General features: G+C 33.6%; 5 protein-coding genes and 1 long non-coding RNA gene across 9 annotated transcripts; 3 read left to right on the plus strand and 3 right to left on the minus strand.

Annotated features, from left to right (window-relative positions):
* The first annotated feature begins 956 nt into the window (after window positions 1-956).
* LOC116337037 (dnaJ homolog subfamily B member 14-like) lies at window positions 957-3020 on the plus strand. Of its 3 annotated transcripts, none has more exons than XM_031761318.1 (8): window positions 957-994; window positions 1144-1299; window positions 1389-1443; window positions 1553-1650; window positions 1725-1987; window positions 2208-2326; window positions 2395-2570; window positions 2639-3020. In XM_031761318.1, the coding sequence occupies exons 2-8, from the start codon at window positions 1248-1250 to the stop codon at window positions 2821-2823; spliced, it is 948 nt and encodes a 315-aa protein (XP_031617178.1). In that variant the 5' UTR covers window positions 957-994; window positions 1144-1247; the 3' UTR covers window positions 2824-3020. The 3 variants fall into 3 exon arrangements, with proteins under 3 accessions (XP_031617178.1, XP_031617180.1, XP_031617179.1); XM_031761319.1 differs by having other exon boundaries at window positions 968-994; window positions 1144-1218; window positions 1403-1443; XM_031761320.1 differs by having other exon boundaries at window positions 958-994; window positions 1144-1443; window positions 1703-1987.
* A 264-nt stretch (window positions 3021-3284) lies between these two features.
* On the minus strand, window positions 3285-7388 carry LOC116337034 (kelch domain-containing protein 3). The gene is made up of 4 exons (XM_031761313.1): window positions 5309-7388; window positions 4993-5244; window positions 4729-4887; window positions 3285-4543 (listed from the first exon to the last, which is right to left on the minus strand). Exons 1-4 carry the CDS (start codon window positions 5983-5985, stop codon window positions 4480-4482), a joined length of 1152 nt encoding a protein of 383 aa, XP_031617173.1. The 5' UTR covers window positions 5986-7388; the 3' UTR covers window positions 3285-4479.
* A 2366-nt stretch (window positions 7389-9754) lies between these two features.
* On the plus strand, window positions 9755-18052 carry LOC116337035 (DNA-binding protein D-ETS-6). 2 transcript variants are annotated; one of them, XM_031761314.1, is made up of 4 exons: window positions 9755-10106; window positions 10851-11105; window positions 15453-15690; window positions 17292-18052. In XM_031761314.1, exons 1-4 carry the CDS (start codon window positions 9875-9877, stop codon window positions 17656-17658), a joined length of 1092 nt encoding a protein of 363 aa, XP_031617174.1. In that variant the 5' UTR covers window positions 9755-9874; the 3' UTR covers window positions 17659-18052. The 2 variants fall into 2 exon arrangements, with proteins under 2 accessions (XP_031617174.1, XP_031617176.1); XM_031761316.1 differs by lacking the exons at window positions 9755-10106; window positions 10851-11105 and adding an exon at window positions 14260-14543.
* A 269-nt stretch (window positions 18053-18321) lies between these two features.
* Window positions 18322-21401, minus strand: LOC116337033 (acetylcholine receptor subunit alpha-type acr-16-like). Its single transcript, XM_031761312.1, has 8 exons — window positions 21274-21401; window positions 20240-20347; window positions 20079-20158; window positions 19766-19821; window positions 19588-19697; window positions 19014-19529; window positions 18730-18902; window positions 18322-18654 (listed from the first exon to the last, which is right to left on the minus strand). The coding sequence occupies exons 1-8, from the start codon at window positions 21362-21364 to the stop codon at window positions 18448-18450; spliced, it is 1341 nt and encodes a 446-aa protein (XP_031617172.1). The 5' UTR covers window positions 21365-21401; the 3' UTR covers window positions 18322-18447.
* A 415-nt stretch (window positions 21402-21816) lies between these two features.
* Window positions 21817-22519, plus strand: LOC116337040. The gene is made up of 3 exons (XR_004200776.1): window positions 21817-21921; window positions 22072-22248; window positions 22324-22519. It is a non-coding gene; the product is annotated as an uncharacterized LOC116337040 (long non-coding RNA).
* Window positions 22274-23718, minus strand: LOC116337036 (tRNA-splicing endonuclease subunit Sen2). The gene is made up of 2 exons (XM_031761317.1): window positions 22772-23718; window positions 22274-22613 (listed from the first exon to the last, which is right to left on the minus strand). Exons 1-2 carry the CDS (start codon window positions 23580-23582, stop codon window positions 22354-22356), a joined length of 1071 nt encoding a protein of 356 aa, XP_031617177.1. The 5' UTR covers window positions 23583-23718; the 3' UTR covers window positions 22274-22353.
* Between the last annotated feature and the right edge of the window lie 48 nt (window positions 23719-23766).

Genomic DNA, 23766 nt, shown 5'->3' on the forward strand with positions numbered 1-23766 from the left:
TATAATCATATACCATTTCAGGTAGATCGGAAGCAGTTACACTTCTAACGAAATTGGAGAATGCCTAAGGTATGGTACCGACGAAAGCAAACGGTGCTACGGAATATGTTGTATATATAATCAACTAGAAACTCAATAAATTTATAGTTTGGACTTTAGTTTACAAAAATATACGAATTGCAATCCATGAATTCGGCATTCAATCCATATTTTTTCATTCATCCACTCTTTCATTCGTGGAATTTGATACGTGGGAATTAGTTAGTAAGAATTGAAATAAATTCTACAACAAAGGTAGTTTCAATTTGAGACAGTCACCAAGGCAACGTTTTGTTAACTTAAACGAATGTCTTTGTGGATTAAATTATTTACTTTTTCAAGAGTTTACTTTAGAAAACCAAGGCAAGTGAGTAATGGAAATCTGTGCAATTTCAGATATATTCTTAAAATTCACTGAAAGCACTTCATCGACTGGAAGTCTGGGAACGGATATTAATATAAGAAACCGTAATCTGTTTTACATACTAAAACCCGAAATGTTAATTTCATTATGCTGATAATTCTGAATACGATTTGTTGAAAAAGAGTCTAGAAAAAGACGTTAAAAAACAACATTGGAGATTGATTACAATTGCATTTCATTACAATATTGTACATACATTTTTTTATCGTGAATTTTTTTTTTCGTATTTTCATAGACTTGCGTTGATTCAACCTAATATTTGCATATACACACAGACATGAACAATTAACATATATGAGCAGCAGGTCAATGAATATGTCATTCTGATATTCAAAAATCAGTATATTTTCATGAATCAGAAAATGCTGTACAAATTTTTCATCTTAAATTGTTTCTGTATTGCATTTCGTAATACAAAAGTCATCAACACATGCGCAACTATAAAGTTTATACCTTATAGTATAAGCAACATTGACACTTCGGTGTATTTGTGTAGCAAATCTCAGTGTAACTGTCAAATAATACACAAACGTGCGTATTGATGCCTCATACAATTTCTTTCCTTTGTGCGATTTATTCAAATTAAATAAAACGACTTTGCATTTTTTTATGCCAAAAAACTAGGCGAAAATTCAAAATAATAAATTTATTTACATTTAATTTGCTAATTTATTTCACAGCACATTTGTTTCACATTGTTTTCAAATTGTTGGGCTTGTGACATTTGTATTGATAAGTCTTCGCTGCATTTCTGGGTAATGAGTCATAAACGCTGATAATTCTGATGAAATCAAGAACAAAAAAATTCGAATCAAAGTGGACCCACGCCCTTGCTTGTATTTATATGCATTTAAGTTTCAAAGCAGATATTTATGTTCATATATGACGTGTTCATGTAATAAATATGAAATTATCTAATTCTCAGTGACAATATTTCAGAAAATGAATGTAGACGAGCAAAACGTTGTACGAATTCTAAGGTATTATTTCATCCATACTCTCTTTCTACTCCAATAAGCACAAAAAAATAGAAATTAAAATGAAAATAGCTTATGTCGTCATTTCGATTTTTTTTTTGTGTATTTTTAGTGCCAGAAATCATTATCAAACATTGGATGTTGGCCAGAATGCCCCTGCCACCACAATTGAAACATCTTATAAAAGGATCGCATTACTCGTGCATACAGGTGCTCAATTTGGCATTAATTCTATGAAAAATACGTTTGATTTTGATTTCAGTTTTAATTTTAAATGTATTTAGATAAAAACAAAGCACCTAGAGCCAAGGAGGCGATGCAGAAAGTCAATGAAGCAAGGGAGGTTTTAAGTGATCCAGTAAAACGAATAGTTTACGATTACATTCTCTTCGGGAATAATATTGAAGTTAATGATGTGCCTAACCCTGGGCCTAATCAGCACGAATTTGCTGATGATGATGAGTCCAACACATATGAACCTGAAACTGATGGTTCCAAATACGATTTTCCCAACGAACGCAATCGTACACGTTGGTGGGAGGGTCATGTAAATAATTGCAAAGAATAATTGATTGCTATAGAATAAAAACAGCGTATGAAAAGGTTGCATTTCAAAGCGAAACACCGTCATACAAAATACAGCATAAAATGTATGTAAAAACAACCTTTGGTGTGCGACCGTATCATACGCTGTATTTATTCTAGAGAATTCAATTTACATCTTACACTTGAAGATTCGAGCATATTTTTTTCCCTACCATTTACAGATCGGCTTCTACATTATGGTTCTTCTTCCCGTGATTCTATTGATCTTGGTACCGTCGGCAATTTTAAGCTTGGAAGCGTTGTTTACAACACCTCCAGTTTTTAGTTTGACACCAAACTCGTAAATATCCATGAAAATACTTATATTGAAATTCAAAATTTGAACTAATTTTTCTGACTTTCTGACAGCAAATATGTAATTCCCAAACGAACCATGTCACAAAAGATTCCGTATTATGTCACAAAAAATTTTCAAGCCGAATTTAATGTTCATTATAATGGACATCGGAAAAATCTGGAAATAGACGTCAAAAATGAATACAAAACGAAATTGGAGATTGATTGCAATCGAGAATTAAGGCAGAGTACGTTCATTTATGATATGGTTTACCAAGTTGACTATTAAAGGAACTTGTTCAATGTTCATTTTCAGAGGAATACTGGCTTGAAATGGTTAGAAGTTCCAAGGACTTTAAAGAAGCGGAATCAATGAATAAGGTGGCTCAGTCAATAGAAACACTATCATGCCAAAAACTTCAATCACTATTCGACAGCTCACATAAGTCATCACTCTTTTCGTATATTTTCAAGTCTCTCACAAAATATCTTTTACCATAGACATTTTTTTACGATTTTTGCAAGCCAAATACAAAAATTTTCCTTTTAAGACAGTCTAAATTAGACGAAAATAGTATGTTAATTATGATTAAATTTAAAATAAATTGATTTATGAAAATAGAAGTTAGTTTTTGTCATGGGGCGAATCACGCTAGTAAATACTAGAAAAACTAGTAAATCTAGTGCGAATAATGACGTCACAAACGAAGCCAACTTCACACCAAAGGCCATATAAATTATATGAAAAACTACTGAGAGCCAACTTCACGCACTAGAATTTTCTAGTTTTCTAGTGAAATCTTATTAAAAACTAGATACACTAGAATTTCGTGATTGACCCCATGGTTTTTGTCAAACTAAATAAATTTCTTCAAAAAAATCATATGAAAGTAAATTTATTCAGCTTCTTCAATGAAATGACAATTGGTCATGAGAGAAAAACGAAACCCCGAAAGAGTCAGTTGAAGTTGTATATATTGTGTGTTTTATTTAATTTTCATGTATATATGTGTGTATTTTTTTAAAAAAATAAACATTTCCAATATAATAAATGTTTTCGGATGTAACAATTACCGTCTTATATATAACACAGATTAAAATATTCTTGATTATTTCGAATTATTTTTGTAACATCTTTTCAAGTGTACACTTATATGTGTGTTTTTTTTTTCGTTTATTATGTAAGTAATTCGATAAACTCACACATTGCTGGGGCTAAATTTTAAATCAAATGCGGTTCTTATTGATAATAATGTTACTTTATTTTCCATATGGAAACCCTAACTTATTTGTAATCTAGTGATATCGAGAATTCAACAACAAAAAAATGTATGACAAATGTTGGTAATAAATAACTTTTTTTTGTCTTCAAACTTGTCGGTTGAGGATTCGATATCGTTCAACTTTTGGTTTTATTATTATAAACATTGCTCTACGGGCTTATGATCACAATTATTTCAAAAGATCAGAAGAAAAAGCATACAATTTCAATGCTCGATTTATGTCGAATTTGTTACCATCCCATAAAATCGCATTGGTCCAGTTCACAAATGATTAAAAATGTTTTTTTTCTTTTTCGTCAAAATTCCAAATTGAATTCAATGATTATTATTATTGTATATTTTCATAAATTATTAGTGGTAACTGATATATTAAATTAATTCCTATTAAAAAGTTGTAAACTATTTTTATTATATGTGTGTGTGTGTGTCAATCTGTGATTAAGTTTGTATTTCGAGTAATGTTTTATGAAAAATTATAGATTTCTGGTAAAAAATGCGTTCATTTATGAAGAAAAAAATTACATTTCTGATTAAGAGAAAATCCTGCCTCAAAGTGAATTCAATTGGTATTAGAGTATTTACTAAATTATCAGCAACTCTTCTATAAATTGTCTATCGGTCAAGATCATTTGTTTTTCTTATTTTTTATTTTGGTAACGAAATGAATAATAGGCTTTTTCTAATGCTCCTCTACTAGTGTTTTTTATCAAATTATATTCGGTATTTAAGGTCGGACCGTTTGCACAAAATATACGGAAAGAATCCATTCAACAAATCGGTACAAAATATTAAATTGCGAATGCAAAACACTTTGTCACCACAAAGTATTTGAGTGTATCTTACATTATGATGATTTATGATAGTATGATGATATCTATCCGGTGTTGTTCAACGGTCGACTGATATTGTTGGCGTGTGTCATATTTCTTATCTCCCATCTAATTGAAACCAAAAGAACAAAAACATTTTAAAAACCTGCACAAATGTGGCAATACAATTTAATACAAAGTGTTGCAAATCTGAAGGGTTTGTTTTCTTTGAATTTTATGAGTCGCAGTTAATATATGGCTTGCATTGAACTTGTATTATTCCAAAGTGTTGACAAATTATTATTCGAACTCACCTGATATCAAACGGCAAATAAGATTGATCCAAATCGTTTTCAATGACTGACATGAGACACATTGTTTTTAGATTCGGCTCGAAATCCAACACATGTGTATCACTGTAATCGAATAACTTTTGGCCGTGACCACCGCGCATTGTATTATTTTCAGATGGACTGAAAAAATATCGAAATAAAAAACTTTGTTAGATACAAGGTGTTAATTATGACGTCGTCTATGATTTCATGGGTGGGACATAATGGAGATGAATCCAAAATTACCTAGTTCCTCCGAATAAATATAATCGTTTATCAATAACCAAACACACTTGACGCCTACGTGGTTTCGGTACGATGCCTCTGGTTGCGATCATACTCCATCGATTCTTTTCCGGATCGAAGCAATACAAATCGTTGAAATGTTGATCGTTGATACCGTTATATCCGCCAAAAATGTACAGTAAATTCTTATACACAAAAGCCGAATGGCTTCGCCTTCCGATCGGTACAGCACCGGTTATATTTGGATGTATCCTGAAAATTGAAAGCAAATGTTAAAACAATGCTTGCAATTTTATGATCTGATTGATTTTCTTACCATTCTCGTGTCCTCAAATCCAAATAAACAATTTGCGAACAATAAATTTCTTCTTGTGAATGATATGGACTGTGTGTATCGCCTCGTCCGCCAAAGATATACATGCGATCATTCAAAATGGTGGCAGTGTGAAAGTCACGATAGCTTGGTGGTTGACCAGTCGTTCGAATATAGGACCAATGCATCGTTTTCAAATTTAATTTATGCACATCGCACGAAAATTGATTGATTTCCTCTTCGAAACCGCCAAAAATGTACATAAAATGATCAATGATGCAAGCACTGTGTCCATCACGAACACCAGGAATATCGCCAGTCACCTCTGGCTTTGACCATCGCAATGTTAGTGTGTCAAAACAAAACAAGATATTACAACCAGTTTCATCATTTCGTCCGCCCCACATATAAACTTTGTGCTCGTATGCAACCGACGTATGGCCATATCGTTGAAATGGTACTTCTGGATATTGTAGCAACAAACCGTGTTCATTTTTTCGCTGTGGCACCTGTGACCATCGCAAATTTTGTGTATTCAATACGTGCACATCAATTGTATTCAACGATCGATAGTCTTCGTTGCTACAATAGCCACCAAAACTGTAAATAAAATCACCAATCGCCACAGCCGTATGATTGACCCGACGTGGTCCACCCTCAATGTGTGCCAGCCAATACATTTTCGTATCAAATGCTGTTTTTTTATTCAAGATCACTTTTTTTTTATGAAAAAAACGTTTTTAATCCGCAAACAAAAGCTACTTAATTTCTTATCATATTATGAAAAAAAAAAAAAAATGTTGAAATTTCACATTTCCCGAATGCATACGTCTATATTAAGAAATGATAAGTTTTGATGAAAAATTGTTGCACAAACAGGTTTCAGAACAAACAAAAATATATAAATGTTCAAGAGTAGGTTGTTTTTCGTTTTTATCCGGCGATGTGTTTACTCGCAACGAAATTCCGTTATAAAAATAGACGCTGACACAAGTGTTCTGCAAAAATGTACATATTATTCACAACAGCTCCAGCTCTGATTGTCGACAAACCCAATGGAAAGTACGAAATACAAATCACTTCAATTCACTTGCTATTTTGTAACTAATGAACCAGCCAGTGACGCACTATGTACATTTCAATGTTGCACATTTGTTCCGATTCAAACAACAGCTTTTTGTGATGCAAAGGTGTTAATTTGTGTCAATATTTTTTTTGCAGCTTCTATTTCGCGATGTTTACAGTTTCAGTGCGCCAACACAATCTGTTGAATGTCTATGCGAATAAAAGTTAATTATGCCTTCAATCTCACGTAAATCGCAAAGAGATTGTGTTTTTTTTTCGTTAATGAATCGTATGGTTATGTCACCACAGACACAAACGGTTTGCTGTATAAGCTTCAACAATGTTTCACTCACTTAAATCATCAGAGAAAAGCTACTTTGTATGTCACATGGAACTATTTCATTTTATTGTTGATCAACTGGCATTTATAGTGTTTTTTTTTTTTAATAAGTCAACCGATGGCACCAAAACTGGCCAGAATAAACGACTCGGAAGCGATTGTGTTTTTTTTCGCTGTCTTTTAGAATGCGCTCTTTCACTTGTATTATGCACCCAATGGTGGAAGTGATATTTTATCGCTTCGATGCGCACCCATTTTTTATTGTGTTCTGATTATTATTATTCGTTCACCGGACGTTTTATATCGCATGTATGAAATTGTTTAACATGTACATAGAACCGAAAATAATCTGTTATTCTTTTGCACACATGAGATCAAAATAAAGCAATTGCAGACGGAATTGAAACCTTTTAATTACTTTGACAATGTTCTAAAATTTTTTTTTCTTTTTACAAAATACAATTTTGTGTTTGTGTTTTTTTACGGCGGTTGTGATTGAACTGTTGTAATAATTTTTGTTTTTACAGCTTTTTTGTCGGTATTTATTTTGATGAAAAATATATTTGTTTAAACGCAGTGTCGATGGATACTTTGTTTCTTCTCTGTGTCGTCTTCGATCATCGATAAATGGCACACACCACATCAAAACAAAAAAAAAGTTCAATATGTAGTTGTGTGTTGACAGTCACGGATTCTTTAAATGCTTTTTATTCCATCAATTGACAGCATTTTGATGTTTTTGTGGTGCCAGATGCGCAATCTATTACGTTTTATATGTCACTTTTCATCATGTGAAGAACTTTGCCCGATGGAGGAATTATGCATCCATTGTTTATAATGGTAAATGGAGGCACCGAGCAAAAGTTCTTTTTATCAATTTTTCATATACTATGTAATGTTATTCGCTATTATGTTGAAATTCTATTTGTTTTGGGTTTTTGGCGGAATTTAATGAAAAAAATTTTTTAACCGGTGCATGAAGCATGAACATTTCCAATTTAACTTTTTTTCATTTTGGAAAGTATTGAAGTGTCAGTTGGAAATCCGGGTATAGTATTTTTCTTCAAACTGAATTTGCGCAATTGAATGAGTCATCATGAGGAAATAAATCATAGCCTATGCAGATCTTATGATGACCTAAATATACATAATTTGGTCATCTTAGACATCTGAATCGGAAATAATTCGCGGAAAGAACATGAGTTAGTATTTCTTCGAATTTTTTGTTTTGCCCTTGATGGGCTTATTAAGTGAGCATGAAAACGGCGCTAAGCATTACTCATAACTTTAAATTCATAAATTCAGCTTCACACACTTCAAATCGATTGTTATGTTATTTTATTCGATCATTGATAATAAAAATCGTTTTTTTTGGTAGCAGCTTAGATAACGTTGAAATGTACATTGTTTACGCTCTTGCATTATACACACCGAACGATTTGCCATCATTGTCTCACTGATTCATAGAGAAGTTATAATTACACACGCGCTGAGTCATAGAATTGAGTAGTCGGGTACGGTTCATTCATGGAATCGTGCGTTAGCGCGCGCGCACACACACACGTTCGATCGCAAGTTGTAAAAGTATCTCATTGTTGTTATTGACATTTGTCAATTTCATTTTTAACGTACATCAATGAATTGAACTTGCGATCTCTTAACGACGAACCGCTTATGTTTTCCGCCAATTTTGGACGGTTTGTATGACACACCGATTGATCTCTTTTTGTGTCTGTTGTCATCCAAATTATGCAATGTGAAACAGGTATTCGCGAATTCTTCCTGAATGTATTTTCCCAAACCAAACTACTTTCAATGATGAATACCTTCGATGAATGACTTTTTAATGCAACAGCCCAGTCGAACGATCAACGCGGATCTTTTTCGAAAGAGTTAGATTGCAATAGATATATCATACGATATTTATCTCCTGTTCAAAACAGGTGATCATTTCATTTCTCTCTTCAAACGTCTTTTAATAAACGTTTCGCATACAAATCACAACTATACACACACTATTTATTTGTTTTAATGGGAAATTCCCTGCCAAAAGATCGTTGTGTATGTGTTTGCGACCGCTTCCCCGTTCAGCGTTGTGATCGCGAAAGAGTACACACCGATATCTCTCGACGCTAGTGTGTGTATGCTGCGAAGAGATGATCAACGGGTCTGCGTGTGAATTCAATTTCATTCATATCGTGGCAGCGCTCACACACATATCATAACGATGTGATTTCGAATGCGAATGACGGTTAAATATTAACATTTCGGTGTCAGTCACAAATTGATTTTTGTTGATCGCGAATGTCTATTGCAATGGATTACATTGCTCGATTCGTTTCGTTTTGGGTAAATCCTTTTCGCTAATTATACACCAAGTGTAGATCATTGTTTAGAATTTTAATTGACTTATAGTTGTGTACGTGATTTGTGGCACGTATCAAATTTAAGGATTAAATCCAATCATACGTATGTCAATTTTTACTTACGTATTCTTTAGTTAGTGATATAAAATTATCGGCTGTGCTGTGTTAAATTCTGATGTGAATATTAAATGTTTTGTAGAAAAACCAAGAGTTACAATCAAAACAACAAAATATAAAAAAGCAACACGTGAAAGAAATCGAAAGCAAACCATTTTAAGTGTTCTTGAATATTGGTGTACACAATTGAACAATACAAGAAATATTCATACCAAAAAAAAAACTGACACAAAGCAAATAATAAAAACTCGAAAAGCTTTATTAGTAATACAATTTTCGTGGAATTAAAATTACTCTTTTCAACGACTAGATGATTCGCAGTTGATCTTTTTGTAAATGAATAATTCACAAAACACGAATGTCACTGTCGGCACATCATCTCTAAATTTTGACAAGTTTTTCGCGAAATTTTTTACGTGTTTTTCGTGAATTTTGCAAAAAAAAATAATGATAGTGATTCATATTGTTGTGAGATTCGAATTTCTAAATTAAATCATCTCATCAATTGTAAAAAGATTGAAAAACAACTACAGTTCAACAATAAAAAATGATGCAGTAGTTTCGACAAAAAAGAATTTCCGAATTTTTAAGTTACTCATAAATTGATGAATTGAATGAAAAGTGAATTGATCGTGATTCACTTTTTGAATCGTTATAATAAAAGACAAGTAACAATGCAAAATGCACTTTGGTGATAAACCGACTGATGTGCAGAGTAAAGAAATACGTGAGAAGACTGAGAATTCGAACACAAATGAAAATACAAGTAAAAATGAAAATGCATCAGAAATGGACTGCAATCAATCACCACGCTCTTCGACATCTATGGAATTCGCCGGGTTTTCAGTTCCATCGCAATCGAACGAAGACAGTGACGATTCGGCGGACGAACAAGAGGTGAATCTACCAGCAGGTGTGTGTTTGTTTAATTTACAGTAAATAATTTTTTTTATTTCGCGAGATAAATTTATGTCGTCTTCAATTTACTGATTATAACGCATCGTTATGAATAATCATACTTTTTTGGATTAAACAAATAAGGCTTAAGCTTCAGAACAGATTTATTTTATCTATTTGAGTTTGAAAAGAAAACAATGAGAATCCATTTTATAAAGGCTGGTTTTTTATCTATTAGTTGCACTTTGCAGGAGAATGCAGAGCTGTTATGATGCAGGAAAAGTATGGGCACCAGTGAGTGTCTGCAATTGTTCCATATGATTTTTAAGTGCTAAAAAAAGTGCTTTTATTTTTTGTGTATTAATTTATTTCGTGATGGATAAGAATAATGAGAAAAAGGAAATTATTCTTAAAAAAATTCAATTTTCCAATAAGACGTATTGTTCTGCTGAAAATCATGCTGTAACATAAATAATAAAGTGAGCATGGTAAAAAATAATTTGAATGATTTAAAACATCATATCCGTTAAATAACACTTCTAAGTTTTTATCTTTATTCTTCGAATTTTACTCTCAATTCACTTTCCGGCAAAATACCATTTTCTCAAAAATATATTCCTGTAAATGATAATAAGCCTGTTAGATTGGAGTTAGTGACAAAAGTGTTATCATAAAAGTATTGAAATCCTAGTATATAATTTTATTTTCTTTGTGTTAATACGAATTTCGAAATTTTTGCGTTGTTTGTTTTTCTATGCAGATCCAACCCATTGGGACGCTGGAAATATAAAAGTATGGTTGAAATGGATGACCAAAAAATTTAAAATCGAACCACCCCCGGTTCGGTCGCGTTTTCCAAAAACTGGCAAAGAATTATTGGAGCTAAGTAAGGCTGATTTCTGGGTTTGTGCTGGATCAGAGTATGGTGGTAAAAAACTGGCGAAATTCATTGCTTGGAAACTAACCGATGCTACTGGTCGATCGATACCATCTCTACAAAACGACACCGAACCCCGTAAGCAAACAGAAAATTAATCGACTTTACTCTACAGTATTTATCGTATGGTAGTTACGTAGTTGATTTTTGTTAGAAAAAAGAGAGTCATTTTCTAATCAATTGACCGATAAGACCCGCTCATAAATACATCGAATGACCAACGTGTAAAAATAAATGGCAAACAATTGACTTTCACCCTTTTTTCTTTCTGTTTCTCATTCCGTCTGGTCGTATATCCAAGTGAAAACACTCCGTCGGGAATTCAAAATGCATTTATCTCTTTTATTGTAGCTACCGGTCAAGATCATTCGATATTGGCCGTTAATGAGTACGTTGAATTGGCCAAACACATAACTTTGATTTTGTATTTGTTCTTCGGATTAAATTTCGAGGAGATAAATAGTTTGCCATTAAGTTGTTCGCCGTTTTTGCAATGGATTCCGCGTATTTATCATTTTGTAACTCATTTCATCGGCACACTTTGTTTCGATTGAATTGAATTAAGATAAAAATCGTCCTTTTCTCGTATTTTACGCATTTTCTGCACGAAAATGCAGTCAATCATCGTCGTTTAAGCCGAATTTCCAGAAATGAATGCAGTTTCTTCTCTCAATCATTTCTCAATAATATCAAATTAAATGTAAAGTAGACAAAAGCAAAATATTCTAAGAAAATCAACAAATAACCGAATCAAATGTGACGATATCAATGTTAAATGGAATCCTGCGGTTTCTGCATAAACCATTCTCTCTTCGTCGCTCTTTCTCTATACACTTTTTTTTTAATAAATCGGCCTCGGCACATGCACTGGATGATGGTATTTCGTGCGAGTGTAAGCCTTAAACAAATACAGTCTTCCCCTTTTTTCATTCGGTATGTATGTGCTGCATTTGTGTGTAACATAGATTCTCTGCGTTTGCCGTTCGCACAGCGGAGCACAACAACACGGTTTTTTACACCGTCGTTTGATATATTCTCATTTGAACACAGAACCGTGTGATAAAAATGAGCGTGTGAAAGGGACCGCACGAAAATGGGAGTTAACCTTTCAAGTTTATGTGTGTCTTTTTGGTTTGTCTCTCAATACACTATCCGTGCACCAGTTTCAAAAGAAATAAAAACCAAACAAAATGTACTAGAAACAAAAGATTCACAAGTAAATTCACGAAAGTATATGTTTAAGAGAGAGAGAACGAGAGTTAGAGAAGGAAGCAAGAAATACTGAACGGAGGGAGATGGAACCGAGTGCTGATGATCCGGGACCAAAAGATTACCTTATAATAAAATGATGAGCATTTGATTATCATATTTATACAATTTCTTAAAACCTCCGACCGAGAAAAGTGAAAATAGGGAAAAATGATTACCATCGTATTATTGGGGGTGGTTTTTTATTTGCTTCAATGAGTTGTCGTTCATGCTGACCTCTTGACTTGAAAGTAGGAAACACTTATCAAAATTGTGCAATAAAATGTATAAGTAAAACAGAAGATTTCTTGGAATCAAATGTCAAGGAAGTCAACTAATTTCGGATGCTTTTAAGCGTTTTCAAATAGAAACCTCTTGTTTAGAAACCACATTGACGTAAACAAACTATCATTGGATTCTAATGAATCACTTTACACCAAGTTGAACCACGACTTGATAGAAGTGGCATCGTGATACTCGTGCATACGAATTGTGATTAGCATTTTATAAGCATAAATGAATGTTTTTGGCAATTTACGGCTTTTTCTTTAAAAAAAAGGGAAAAAAAAATAAAATTCCAAAATTTTGCGAAAGATTTTTTGCAAAATGGAAACATTTAACATTTAAACACTCTTCCCAGTCCACTCATGAACGAAAATTGTGTATTTGAAAAGAAAACACATTACAATCGCATCATCAAATTCATTCACACATCCTTCCTTCCTTCCTTCCTTCCTATCCATTTTCACTAAAAAAAAAAACATTTGTCATTTGATGTTTTTATTGGATTTTGTAATTCGCTTCCTAGCGATTCTTATTGATGATTTTCTCTTTGTGAATGCATCGCGAATGATAAAGTAATGCTCCAAGCGAATAATAATGCTTCAGTCGATCGCCCACTGTGAAGGATTTAGCCATTCACGACACAAAGTCATTTACCGTGTGTCGTTCTATCTCTCTCTCATAATGTGGCACATTACAATGGCACATCTCGGAAGAGCCTTTCATTCGAAATTTATTTGCGCATCCGAGACGGAACGTACCAAAGGAAACCAATGCTCGACGCTTATGTCCTTTTTTGCGTATGTTTGGACGCATCTTGATTTGCATACTTGATGAAAATTGACAAAATCACACAACAGGGTGCTTATTACTATACTGCACACGTGTCACACAAGCTCGATTCTGTTTTTAATTAACTGATTAATGGCCAGTACTGCCACGAAGTAATTTCGTTTCCTTGAACTATTAAATTGACGCATTAAAAACAACTAAAGTCACACTCTGCTGTAAGTTTAAGCTCGAGGTTAATGAAAGAGCAAATATGTGAAATGCAAAGGAATGTGTGTGTGAGTCCTTGACGAAAACCATAATAAAACCAAATCCATTTTTCATTGGAATTGTTTTAAAGCCGAGATTTTGTATTAAAGTTTATTTCACATATTTTACCACTTGCTGTGAATTTTTCTCCACTTTACTTCGTTCGAAACATGCAACGAAAACCGCTATAAATGTTTTACATTGTAACACTATGTGCATCTGAGTTATCATCACAATCAGGAGGGTGGATGAAGCGTGAAAAAGCAAAAATCGAGTGTAAGCGACGCAAAGTTCTCCATTTGCCACTGGATATGCGTTTGCGGGCTATCAAAACACTTTCACGTACACTCAATCCACAAGCCAACGATAACATTTACCAATGAACCGTTCAAGTAACCACACCGTTTATTCAAAAGCAAACAAAAAAGAGCATTTCATTTGATTTAAAGGAAAAATTTGATTTTTTACTGTAATTTCTTAAAAAAATACCGTGCTTTTAGAAAGAAATTAACTTTAAAAAAAATATTGGCTGAATGTGAAAAAAAGTGTCAAGGTGGCATAAATTTTTTGGGAAAGAAGAAAAGTCAACCACTTTTCAACTCATTTTGAGTTTTTTCTTTCGAGAAATAAAGGATTTTAACTCTTCAATCGGGAAACTTTGCTTTTTGAAAAGAACAATTTAAAGAAATAATACGAATAACAAAAAAGAAAAAAGTTTTAAATAAAAAAAAAGTTTGAGGAAATCTGTTCTATCGTTAATTCGAATAAAAACGTCCGAATAAATGTTGAATAATTATGAAATGAGTAGTGTATGCGTTGACACGGGCGTGATGTGGCGTTTGTCCGAGGATTTCAATCGACGATTTGCAGCTCGTGTTCATCAACAGTCGCATCATGTACACTCACATCATCATCGGCCATCAGCTAGTATGGCTATGATTTACAATGGTATTTTTACATCACATAGAACTTAGTCATTTGGGTTTTTTCGAGGATTTTATTCACTTTTTTTATGCATCAAATTATTTTAAAATAATGAAACGGTTGTTTTGGCGCCATTGCAAGATAACGATGTTAAATTCTATTTTTAACGAAATTTAAAAAAAATATATATTTTTCTGAAGTCGCATTTGGGTTATTTTATGTGTACACTGCTAAAAATGTGAAAATTCCACAACAAATTAAAAGTCACAATTTTGATGAAATAAAATCGGCACAAGAATGTGTCGGTCGTTTTTTTCTTCTATCGGATCAGATCCAATGTCAACCAACCAAACCGATGAGTAATTGGCGCCAATGTTATTTTTAGTTCAATTACGAAGTGTTCGCGGGGAATTCGTAGAATTAAAGAATAGTCATTGATTTGTTTTTATCTTCTTGTGCAAAATATGATATTTTCAGTGTACATCTGTGCCAATGCGCTATTTTCATTGTGTATTTAAACAGCTGATAATAATCAGCGTTTTAACATTGGCTTGAAAATATTGTACGCAATTGTTTCAATTAAATTACCAAAAAAACTGCATAATAGAAAAACATCACCATTTCTGAGAATTCTCGTTTTGCATATCGTTCACATTGGATGATGTGTTTAAAACCTCAATCAATTTGTTTCGTGTTGGTCGATGAAATTAATCACCTAATGCCATTTCAAAACCGAAATGTCGTCCTTCAAAAATTTTTTTATTGTAATATCATTAAAGTAAAACCAAGAACGAAATAAAACTCCCCTGCTTAAAAGCTCACTTTAGCGAATAAACAGCGAGATTTATTGAGAAAAAAAAATGTATTGTTGGTTTGTGGTGCGTTCCCTTTTTCTCTTACTAAAAACATGGTATGTTCGCTTTAAATCCACAGATCCTTATCAATTGTTGAACGCAGCATCGCACAGATTGGTGTCGCAAGGGTCGGGTCAAATTCAGCTATGGCAATTTTTGCTCGAGCTGCTAGCTGATTCGTCGAATGCCGAATTTATCGTGTGGGAGGGTACAAATGGTGAATTCAAGCTCATCGATCCAGATGAAGTGGCGCGCCGTTGGGGCGAACGAAAAGCTAAACCGAACATGAACTACGACAAGCTCAGTCGAGCGCTCAGGTAAATTAAATTATTATTAGTTTGAATGGTTGTTGTTGTTGGTTTTTGCGGTTTTATATCATTTTTTTGTTTCGTGTGTAAATTGATGATATTTATCGTTCGCCTTTCTATCCGTGTTCGATAAAAATCATGTTTCTTCTTACGTCTCTTTTTAAAAGTCATACAATTTCAATTTTGAATCATGATTATTTATCCGGTTTGCTGTGTGTGCGATGGTGGTCATTTTTCGCGCCGATTTCTTTTGTTTCTTTTTTTCGTCGTTTTTTTTTGTTTTGATTCTTTCGCAATTCTGCGGAAAGTGTAAAGTGCAAAACGGTGCGCGAACAACATTCATTCATAAATACAACATCTAAATGGTTTGTGCGTTTCTTTATAATCGTATTATCACTTCGTTGGTGTTTTTGCCGCTTAAAATCACATCGCTTTAATGGAAATATAAAAATGTTTCGTTTGCCACTGCCGCCAATGTCGTTTTGGATTCGCAGATTTGTCAATAGGTTTAAAGGCGCCGAAGAAGCTTTATTTAAATGAAAATTATTCATTTCTACGAAAACATTAATATTGTGCTTTTGGTGAATGCTTTTTTCAAGGCAATAAATTTAAATGGGAACAACTATCTCTGAATCGATTGCTTTCCACTCATTCAATCAAACCTTTTTCATGTTTTTTTTTCTCTCTTACAAATTAATTGAAGTCGTTGATGTGTTTCGTTTCGCATAACGCTCTCGCACACGGCCACCATATTAAGGCAGATGACTCACTGTCAATGAATCAGTGTTACAATTGTATGGATACCGTTTTTTTAATTGAAACACATGAAATCATAATGACCGTGTATCTAACTATGCCGTCGGCCAAATATATATCTTTGCTAAAAAAAATTATGCGAGAATGAATGTTGTCGGTGGTACCGCGATGGTACCAAAACGAATCGTGAGAAATTCTGTGAAACGAAAGAGTGTGCGACGCAACGAAAAAGAAGAAAAAGAAGAAAAAAACAATGTAGTTCACAGAAATATTGACCATAACACGCAGCATCACTATTACCTAACTGGCTTTTGTTCTTCGTTTTTCTTCGTCGTCTTTTTCGTCTTTATATGTGTGTATTCATTTGTTGGCTGTCACTTGATTCATGTTGCACAGAAAGACAGCGAGATTCCAACGATACGCAAATCGGAAGTATATGCTTGAGATATTTCGTTGGTATTCGAATGAATCATCGATTAAGCATGCGGTCTTTAGCAAATTATCATATTTTGCTTTGATTCCTCCCATTCACCACTTGCCATTACACACGCTTTTGAAGGAGAAATTCATAAAACACACATGTAGTGAGAAAAACTATTGAGAGATTGATAAAAAAGGAGCGTTCTCATTATGGAACGTGTCGATGTTTCATCGTTTTTTTAATGGTGATGTCTCATCTCTTGCTCGTTGATTCATAAATTATTTGGTCAAGATGTGTGTTCGCGTTCTCGTCGTTAAATATGGCTTTCTGTGTGTTCAATTTACATATTTGTCTTTAATTTATTTTCTTTCGACTAATTGGTCAATCTTAAACGATAAAATGTGTGTGTTATTTGATTAATTCATTTTCACAGGTACTATTACGATAAGAATATTATGACCAAAGTGCATGGCAAACGGTATGCGTACAAATTTGATTTTCATGGACTGATGGCAGCATGCCAGCAACAGGCTCAAGGTGGTGATCCAACTGCAAGTATGTTGCAAGCAGCAAATTATGGTCGTAGCCTTTCGGCCGATTCCATTCAAAGTCCAACGACAATATATCCAACAACCATACAAATTCCATTGATACCGCCAATGACAACAGCTATATCGACGCCAAGCATTTTAACGACACAAACAACATCGGTCACACCATCAATAATCCGACCATCGGCATCAAATGCTTCAACATCGACCATTTTTTCGCCACCCTATTATTGTCCACCGTACAATTAATTGCGGTCATTTAAACACCGTCGTTATATTTCCTTAAAGGGATTCTCACTCGTAGGTGGCCACTGCCACATTTGGAGAGTTTTACTCTGGACCCTTTTCACATACACTCACCCACACTCACATAAAACATAAGTATTCACTTTATTAATAATAGGTCATTTGTGATGTAATTTTATTACGTAATTCAACAGAAAAGGATTTACAAAACAAAACAGTACTTTGACCGGAACACCACTGATTATGTTGTGAATGTGTATTATAACATTCGTTAATAAAATGGTATTATTACAAGTAATTTTAGGCTTGATTCAGCAAAACAAATGAAAACACCAAATAAAAAGTTTTATAATTCATTTCACAAAATTCTTTTGTTTTGCCGACGGCACACAACAAATTTGTCCAAAGTATAAATTTATTTCTTCTAAGTTAGACTTTTTAATATTAATTCCCTAGACATTTTTATGTACAAATTTATTTGAAAATTGTTACAAAATTCAATCGAAAATGTTCGTTTATTGTTTTTTTTTCTTCATTTTGTTTTGTTTATTTGCTTGCAAATCACATTTTTATTTGTATGGATTCGATGATTATTGTAAATAGATAAATGTCGTTTAGATTTAGAAATACAAAGAGCAGAGAAAATGTAAATAAAAACATGTTCACTTGCAATTCACTAGTACTCATTGTTTGTTTTATTTCATGAAAATAAGCAGTTAATAGACATGTGACACATTGTGCCATTTCCGCTTTTTACATTTGTTTAGATTCAATCAATTAGATCAAGACAAATCAAATGGAGTAAGCAATACCGAAAATTATGAATAGAAACAAATATAAGATGAAAGCGATTCGATCAATGGCCGTAGCCAATTTCACGTAATCATTTTTCAATGAATTTTTTCCACGGCGACATTGCTGAATTATTTGTTGTTCGTCGTTAGTTGCCTCTTCAAATGGATGCTCGCGGAGTTCAGATGAACGGGACTGCTGATCGTTCTGAAAAAAAAAAAAAAACATTTTTTTTTATTTTTCACAGACACAAAAATAAAAAAACGACAAGTAAAAGAAAACCTCTGTATCGTTAACATGATCGAGCAGCAGAAAATCGCCCAGTTTTCCATCCAGTTGCTTCTTAATGATCCATGGCAAAACTTTTTGGTGTTTCAGTCTCGTTAAATTTATAACAATCACTGAAATCAGCATTGAAAAGCACACCATATACAATGCATGACTGTAGAATAAAACTAAACAAAAATACAAATTTCACTAAGCATTGGAAAGATGACAACGAAAATACAAAATATGAATATTGAATAAGTTCAGTTCCTTATTGTTATTTTTATCCAGTTACGTACCAATGAGCGGTGTATGCGAAGCCATGACATTCAATTTTTGTGAAAAATACAGTAAGAAGAGAACAATTATCAAAGCGGTGATGCCGTTCAATAGAATTTTCTCGCCATATTGAGCGGGTAGCCAAAATGTGAGTAAGGTAAGTAAAATCACAATAAATGCTGGTGCGATTATTACGCTATGATAAATCGATGAGCGTCGAGAAATTGCAATGTAGTAACGAATCTCAACGTAAGGAATGTCAACGGATGGAACGTCCATATCGACGTGCGATTCTGACACTGAATATACTGTTTCACTTCGGACGAGTTGTACATTTGTTATTTCCCATTCGGTATTTTCCACATAAAGTTCAAGATGCGAATCGTTTGTTTCTTTTTGTACTATGTCAATTTCATGGCCGTCATACATCCATGAGCCAAATGCCAAAGTGCATTGATGAGTATCGAATGGCCAATCGCGCAAATTTGAATCACAAAGTACTTTAAAGGTAGCAGGCGGTATCCAGACTACTTTTCCTAAAAAGTTTAAAATGATAGAAAGTCATTGAAAGTCAAACTAAACCAATTACTTTACCATTTGATTCTACCACAAAATTTGCCTGTCCAAAAAAATCATTTTGAGGTGATACAGAGTTATAGAGCGTGATATCGGGCTGCCAAACTTCATGCTGCGCAAGGGCAAGTCTTAAAAAATGACAGAGAAAAAATATCTTCTAAACGAAATGAGAAAAAATAAGGATGAGTTATTTTACTTGCTCAAATTGCCATATTGGGTTTTGTTCCATTTCAGTTTTTCATCGTTCCAATCCTACACCGAAATGGGATAAATGAAAATATCACGAAAATTCAAAGAATAGATTGCAATGAAATTAATTTTAGGACAGATTTTTCCAGAGACTTTTTCTCAGAGCAGAGTATGTGAAAGGCGGAGCGGGAAGAGCACCATGGAATAATGCAGTTTTAATTAATTATTTCAACTTTTAATACTTTGCTCTTCACTGCTCTGCTCCCCGGTACTCCACCACCTACTCCGAGAAACAGTGTCTGGATATTTCGATAATTTACCATAAAAAACCACGAATAAACGGTGAAGATTGATGTTTTCTCATCGAAATCGACATGCTTGATTTTCATGTCAAGTGTCACTATTGCGGTGTTTTAAATATGAGAGTGAGAAAAGAACAGAGTTAAAAATACAATCGGACCAGTCCAAAGTCAAAAATTACCTTTTGTCGTGTTATAGTGCTGCGTCGGTCTTGCAAATTTGTCGTACGACATTAAAAGGTCACGTTTCAATGCATCCGCATATGTTTCATTCCATATCGGTTTATTGGCTATAAAGTAAAAACAAATTAATCTATTTTTTGTAATATTTTTTTATGTCGTATAACTTTTCTTTCATCTAGTTTTCCATTATTATCATCAACTATTCAACAAAATAAAATTAATAAAAACGAAAATATACATCCACTGACAACAGTCGGAATGAAAATGGAAATATAAAAAAATTACACAAAGTGTGTTTTAGCCTACGAGATTTGCAATGAGATCGCTTTTAATAAAATTAACTCTTATACACATGGACTTGATAACATCCAATGATTTGATGTACATATTTTAATGCGAACAATAGCATTTTATGACATGCCTGCATAGATGGGCAAGCAGTGGGGATGGGGGTAATTACGATTTATTTATACACCAGAAGCTATGTTTACCCCCTTACAATTTTTTGGAACACCCCCTTAAAAAATTGAAGATATTTTCATTAATCCTCATGGGTCACCCCCGCCTTTTTCGGCACAAATACTTAAGTTTTATACTTTTCAATTGAATGCATCAGGGTCAATTTACCATGCATGACCCTTGTGAAAATAGAATGCTATTGCTAAATTCCCAAGCGATAGTGTTTGCCCATCGCTAAAATGATAATTTAATCAGTATTCATGTATAAATTGTAATCGACTGGTAAGAAACCATTTAACACAGTGGATTAATTTAAAACATGTTTTAACTTTGACTACAATTAAATAAAATCAGTCATTTTCGTGAAACAGGTCACTAGTCAAACTTTTTTCATGAGGGAATGCTTCTCAATAGATGCGCACACATTGGAACGTGTAGAACCGGAAACATTGATTATTTTATTAAAGACACGTCTCAAATAGAGTCCACTTATTTTTAGATTTAGAAAAATACACATAAATCTAATCTTTGCTAACTGTGAACGAATCTTTGGAACATTTCGTCTTCATTTTACCTCTTCGATTGGGGTCGCTGCCACCATCTTCCATGCAAATTATAAATTGTATACCAATGAAAATGCCAATCAATAATAAATAATATTTCATTTTTGAAAAATGTTGAAACACAACAAAATTCTCCGGAATTAGCACATCAAACAAAAGAAATGTTTGTCGAGACAATTCAACAATTTATTGCGACAATACAAATTAAATTCCACTGCTGGCCACAGTCGTTGATAAACTGACCGTATTTGCAGTTTATAATCTTTTTTCTATCTCGTCTCAAGACATTTTTGCATTCAAAAACTATTCTTCTTCCTCTTTGCATTCACTCGCCATTCTCGTCTCGTAACGTTTTCTTTTTGTTTTATCACGCGTCTTATTTTGTGTTGATTGTTGAGAATTGTAAAGAGAACTTTAATAAAATAAAATAAAATAAAACAAATTGTACATGTGTCATGTAACGAATACACGCGCATCAGCAGCTGGCTGTTTGTATCGTCATATTTATATGATGTGCGGATGTCGCAACAACAAGTGTCTATTAGGATCACTCACTCATTCTCTCATTTCAATTGACACGATTGGGCACGAGCAATAGCTCTCTTCGAAACAGACTCAAATAAAGTAGAGAGAGTGTGTGTCTCTCGTGCAAAGGAATGGTAATTTATATAATTTCTGTAAATCTAATGGCAAATCATATGTGTACAATATGAGCGAATGATATGTATGTTAAAAAGAGATCTTATTGTGTGCGAGAGATCTAATTTAAACGAAGACACTAACTCATTTTTTTCCCTTCCAACTCGAAGAAGGTTAATATGACACCAAACGATGCATACACTTCAAATTTAAACTTAATCAGTTACTCACATGATCTTGTCATCGTTTGAGTCTCGAAATTGGTTTACGGGCGATTGGAAAAAATTAAATAAATGGTACACGTTTGGATGTGACCAATTCCAATTAATTTTTGAAGAAGAAAATGCGTAAGTGAAAAATCAAGTGTTTTTTTGTGCTATTTTGATAAAAATTGAATTTTATTTTATTGAAATTTATCACAGTCAAAAATCAACACCAAAAACAACTGTATGTCAGGCTAATTGATTGATTGTGAGACGTTTTGGTATAATTTCGGTGATTTGAAACTCGTTCAATCGATTCAGACACTCCGTTCGACTGGAATATTCGAGATTTTTTGGTCGGGTTATTGTTGCAATTATCAGTTCTTTTTTCGTTGAGTCAGATACACGGTAATTTGATTGCATGTCCAATTGATTCACTTCATCTTCACTGTCATTCACCAACACCACATAGCTTGCATGATAGTATGATGGCCCTTTGTAATACAGAACTGTACAGAGAAAGAGAAAAAAAAATATTTTTCAAAAAAAAAAGAAAAGATATGACTTTCAGCGAAGATTTTTTTTTATTTTCAACTAAAATTGTTTTTTAGTTTTAAAACAATTTTTCGTCTGTTGAAATTGAAATTGAACGAAATAAGTCACTTACGAAAATCTCCGCCAAACTTCAGTCCGCCTTTAACGACCCAATTCTTGCTGCGATAGTAGTGATAAGCAATAAATCGTTCGATGAATTTCGGGTTCATGTCACAGAACTTTTCCAGTAATTCTTCGGTGGTGAATTCATGTGTTTGCTCGAAGTTGAGAATTTTCAAGCATCGCAATGAATAATGCAACAAGAATGCTTCCTCCGGAAATAAAGCAAGATATTCTTCAATTGGAAATGGATCAGCCACCAAATTAGGTTCCGGCTCACTCTTTCTTGAAATTTCCATTGGTTCTGTCTTTTCAAGTACATTTTCCATGGTTTGATCGATGGTATTTTCATCTTCAATATTTTCATCTCCATTGTCTTCAAAGTCATCGCGTTCATCTTCATTTCCAATATTCTCACAGTCAATGGACGTTTCTTCCACACTTTTGTGTTTCAAATGATTTGTTTCTGATCTTTCGGCGGGTGCCAATAGATTTATCATTACCAGATCCGGATTTCGATTTGTGAAATTAGCATTCCATGCAAACTTCTGTACATATTGGCATTGGCTCACATTTTGCATTCGGGGAAGAGCGAAAAGTGACTGTGGTGTATTTTTTGTTTTTGTACTGAGTCCAAAGCAACCGTTTGAAAAAAGATGTTTTATTACATCCGAATCACTAATTTCCACGCTCAATCCATTAAAAATACCCGTAAATGGTTTTTCATCGTCGATTTTTGGTATACGGTCAATTGGAAATGCTCGTAAACTCGAGTCGGCCGAACATTTTTTTGCTTGAGGTAGTGACAACTCGTTGAAATTCATTCTCCAGATAAATTATTCACACAAAATTTATCAGAATTATAAACAAAAATTCACATAAAATCAACTCAAAAGAAAAAACAATTCGATTTAAATAACATCACAAACGTGTTTACTTGATTCGGTGCTTTCATGTGAATGGCACAGCAGCAGCAGCAGCAGCATGACAACTGACAGCTTCGTTGTG

Source organism: Contarinia nasturtii, unplaced genomic scaffold, assembly GCF_009176525.2.
Source record: "Contarinia nasturtii isolate CC-2019 unplaced genomic scaffold, AAFC_CNas_1.1 Cnas_scaffold_220, whole genome shotgun sequence".
Classification (NCBI taxonomy): Eukaryota; Metazoa; Arthropoda; class Insecta; order Diptera; family Cecidomyiidae; genus Contarinia; species Contarinia nasturtii.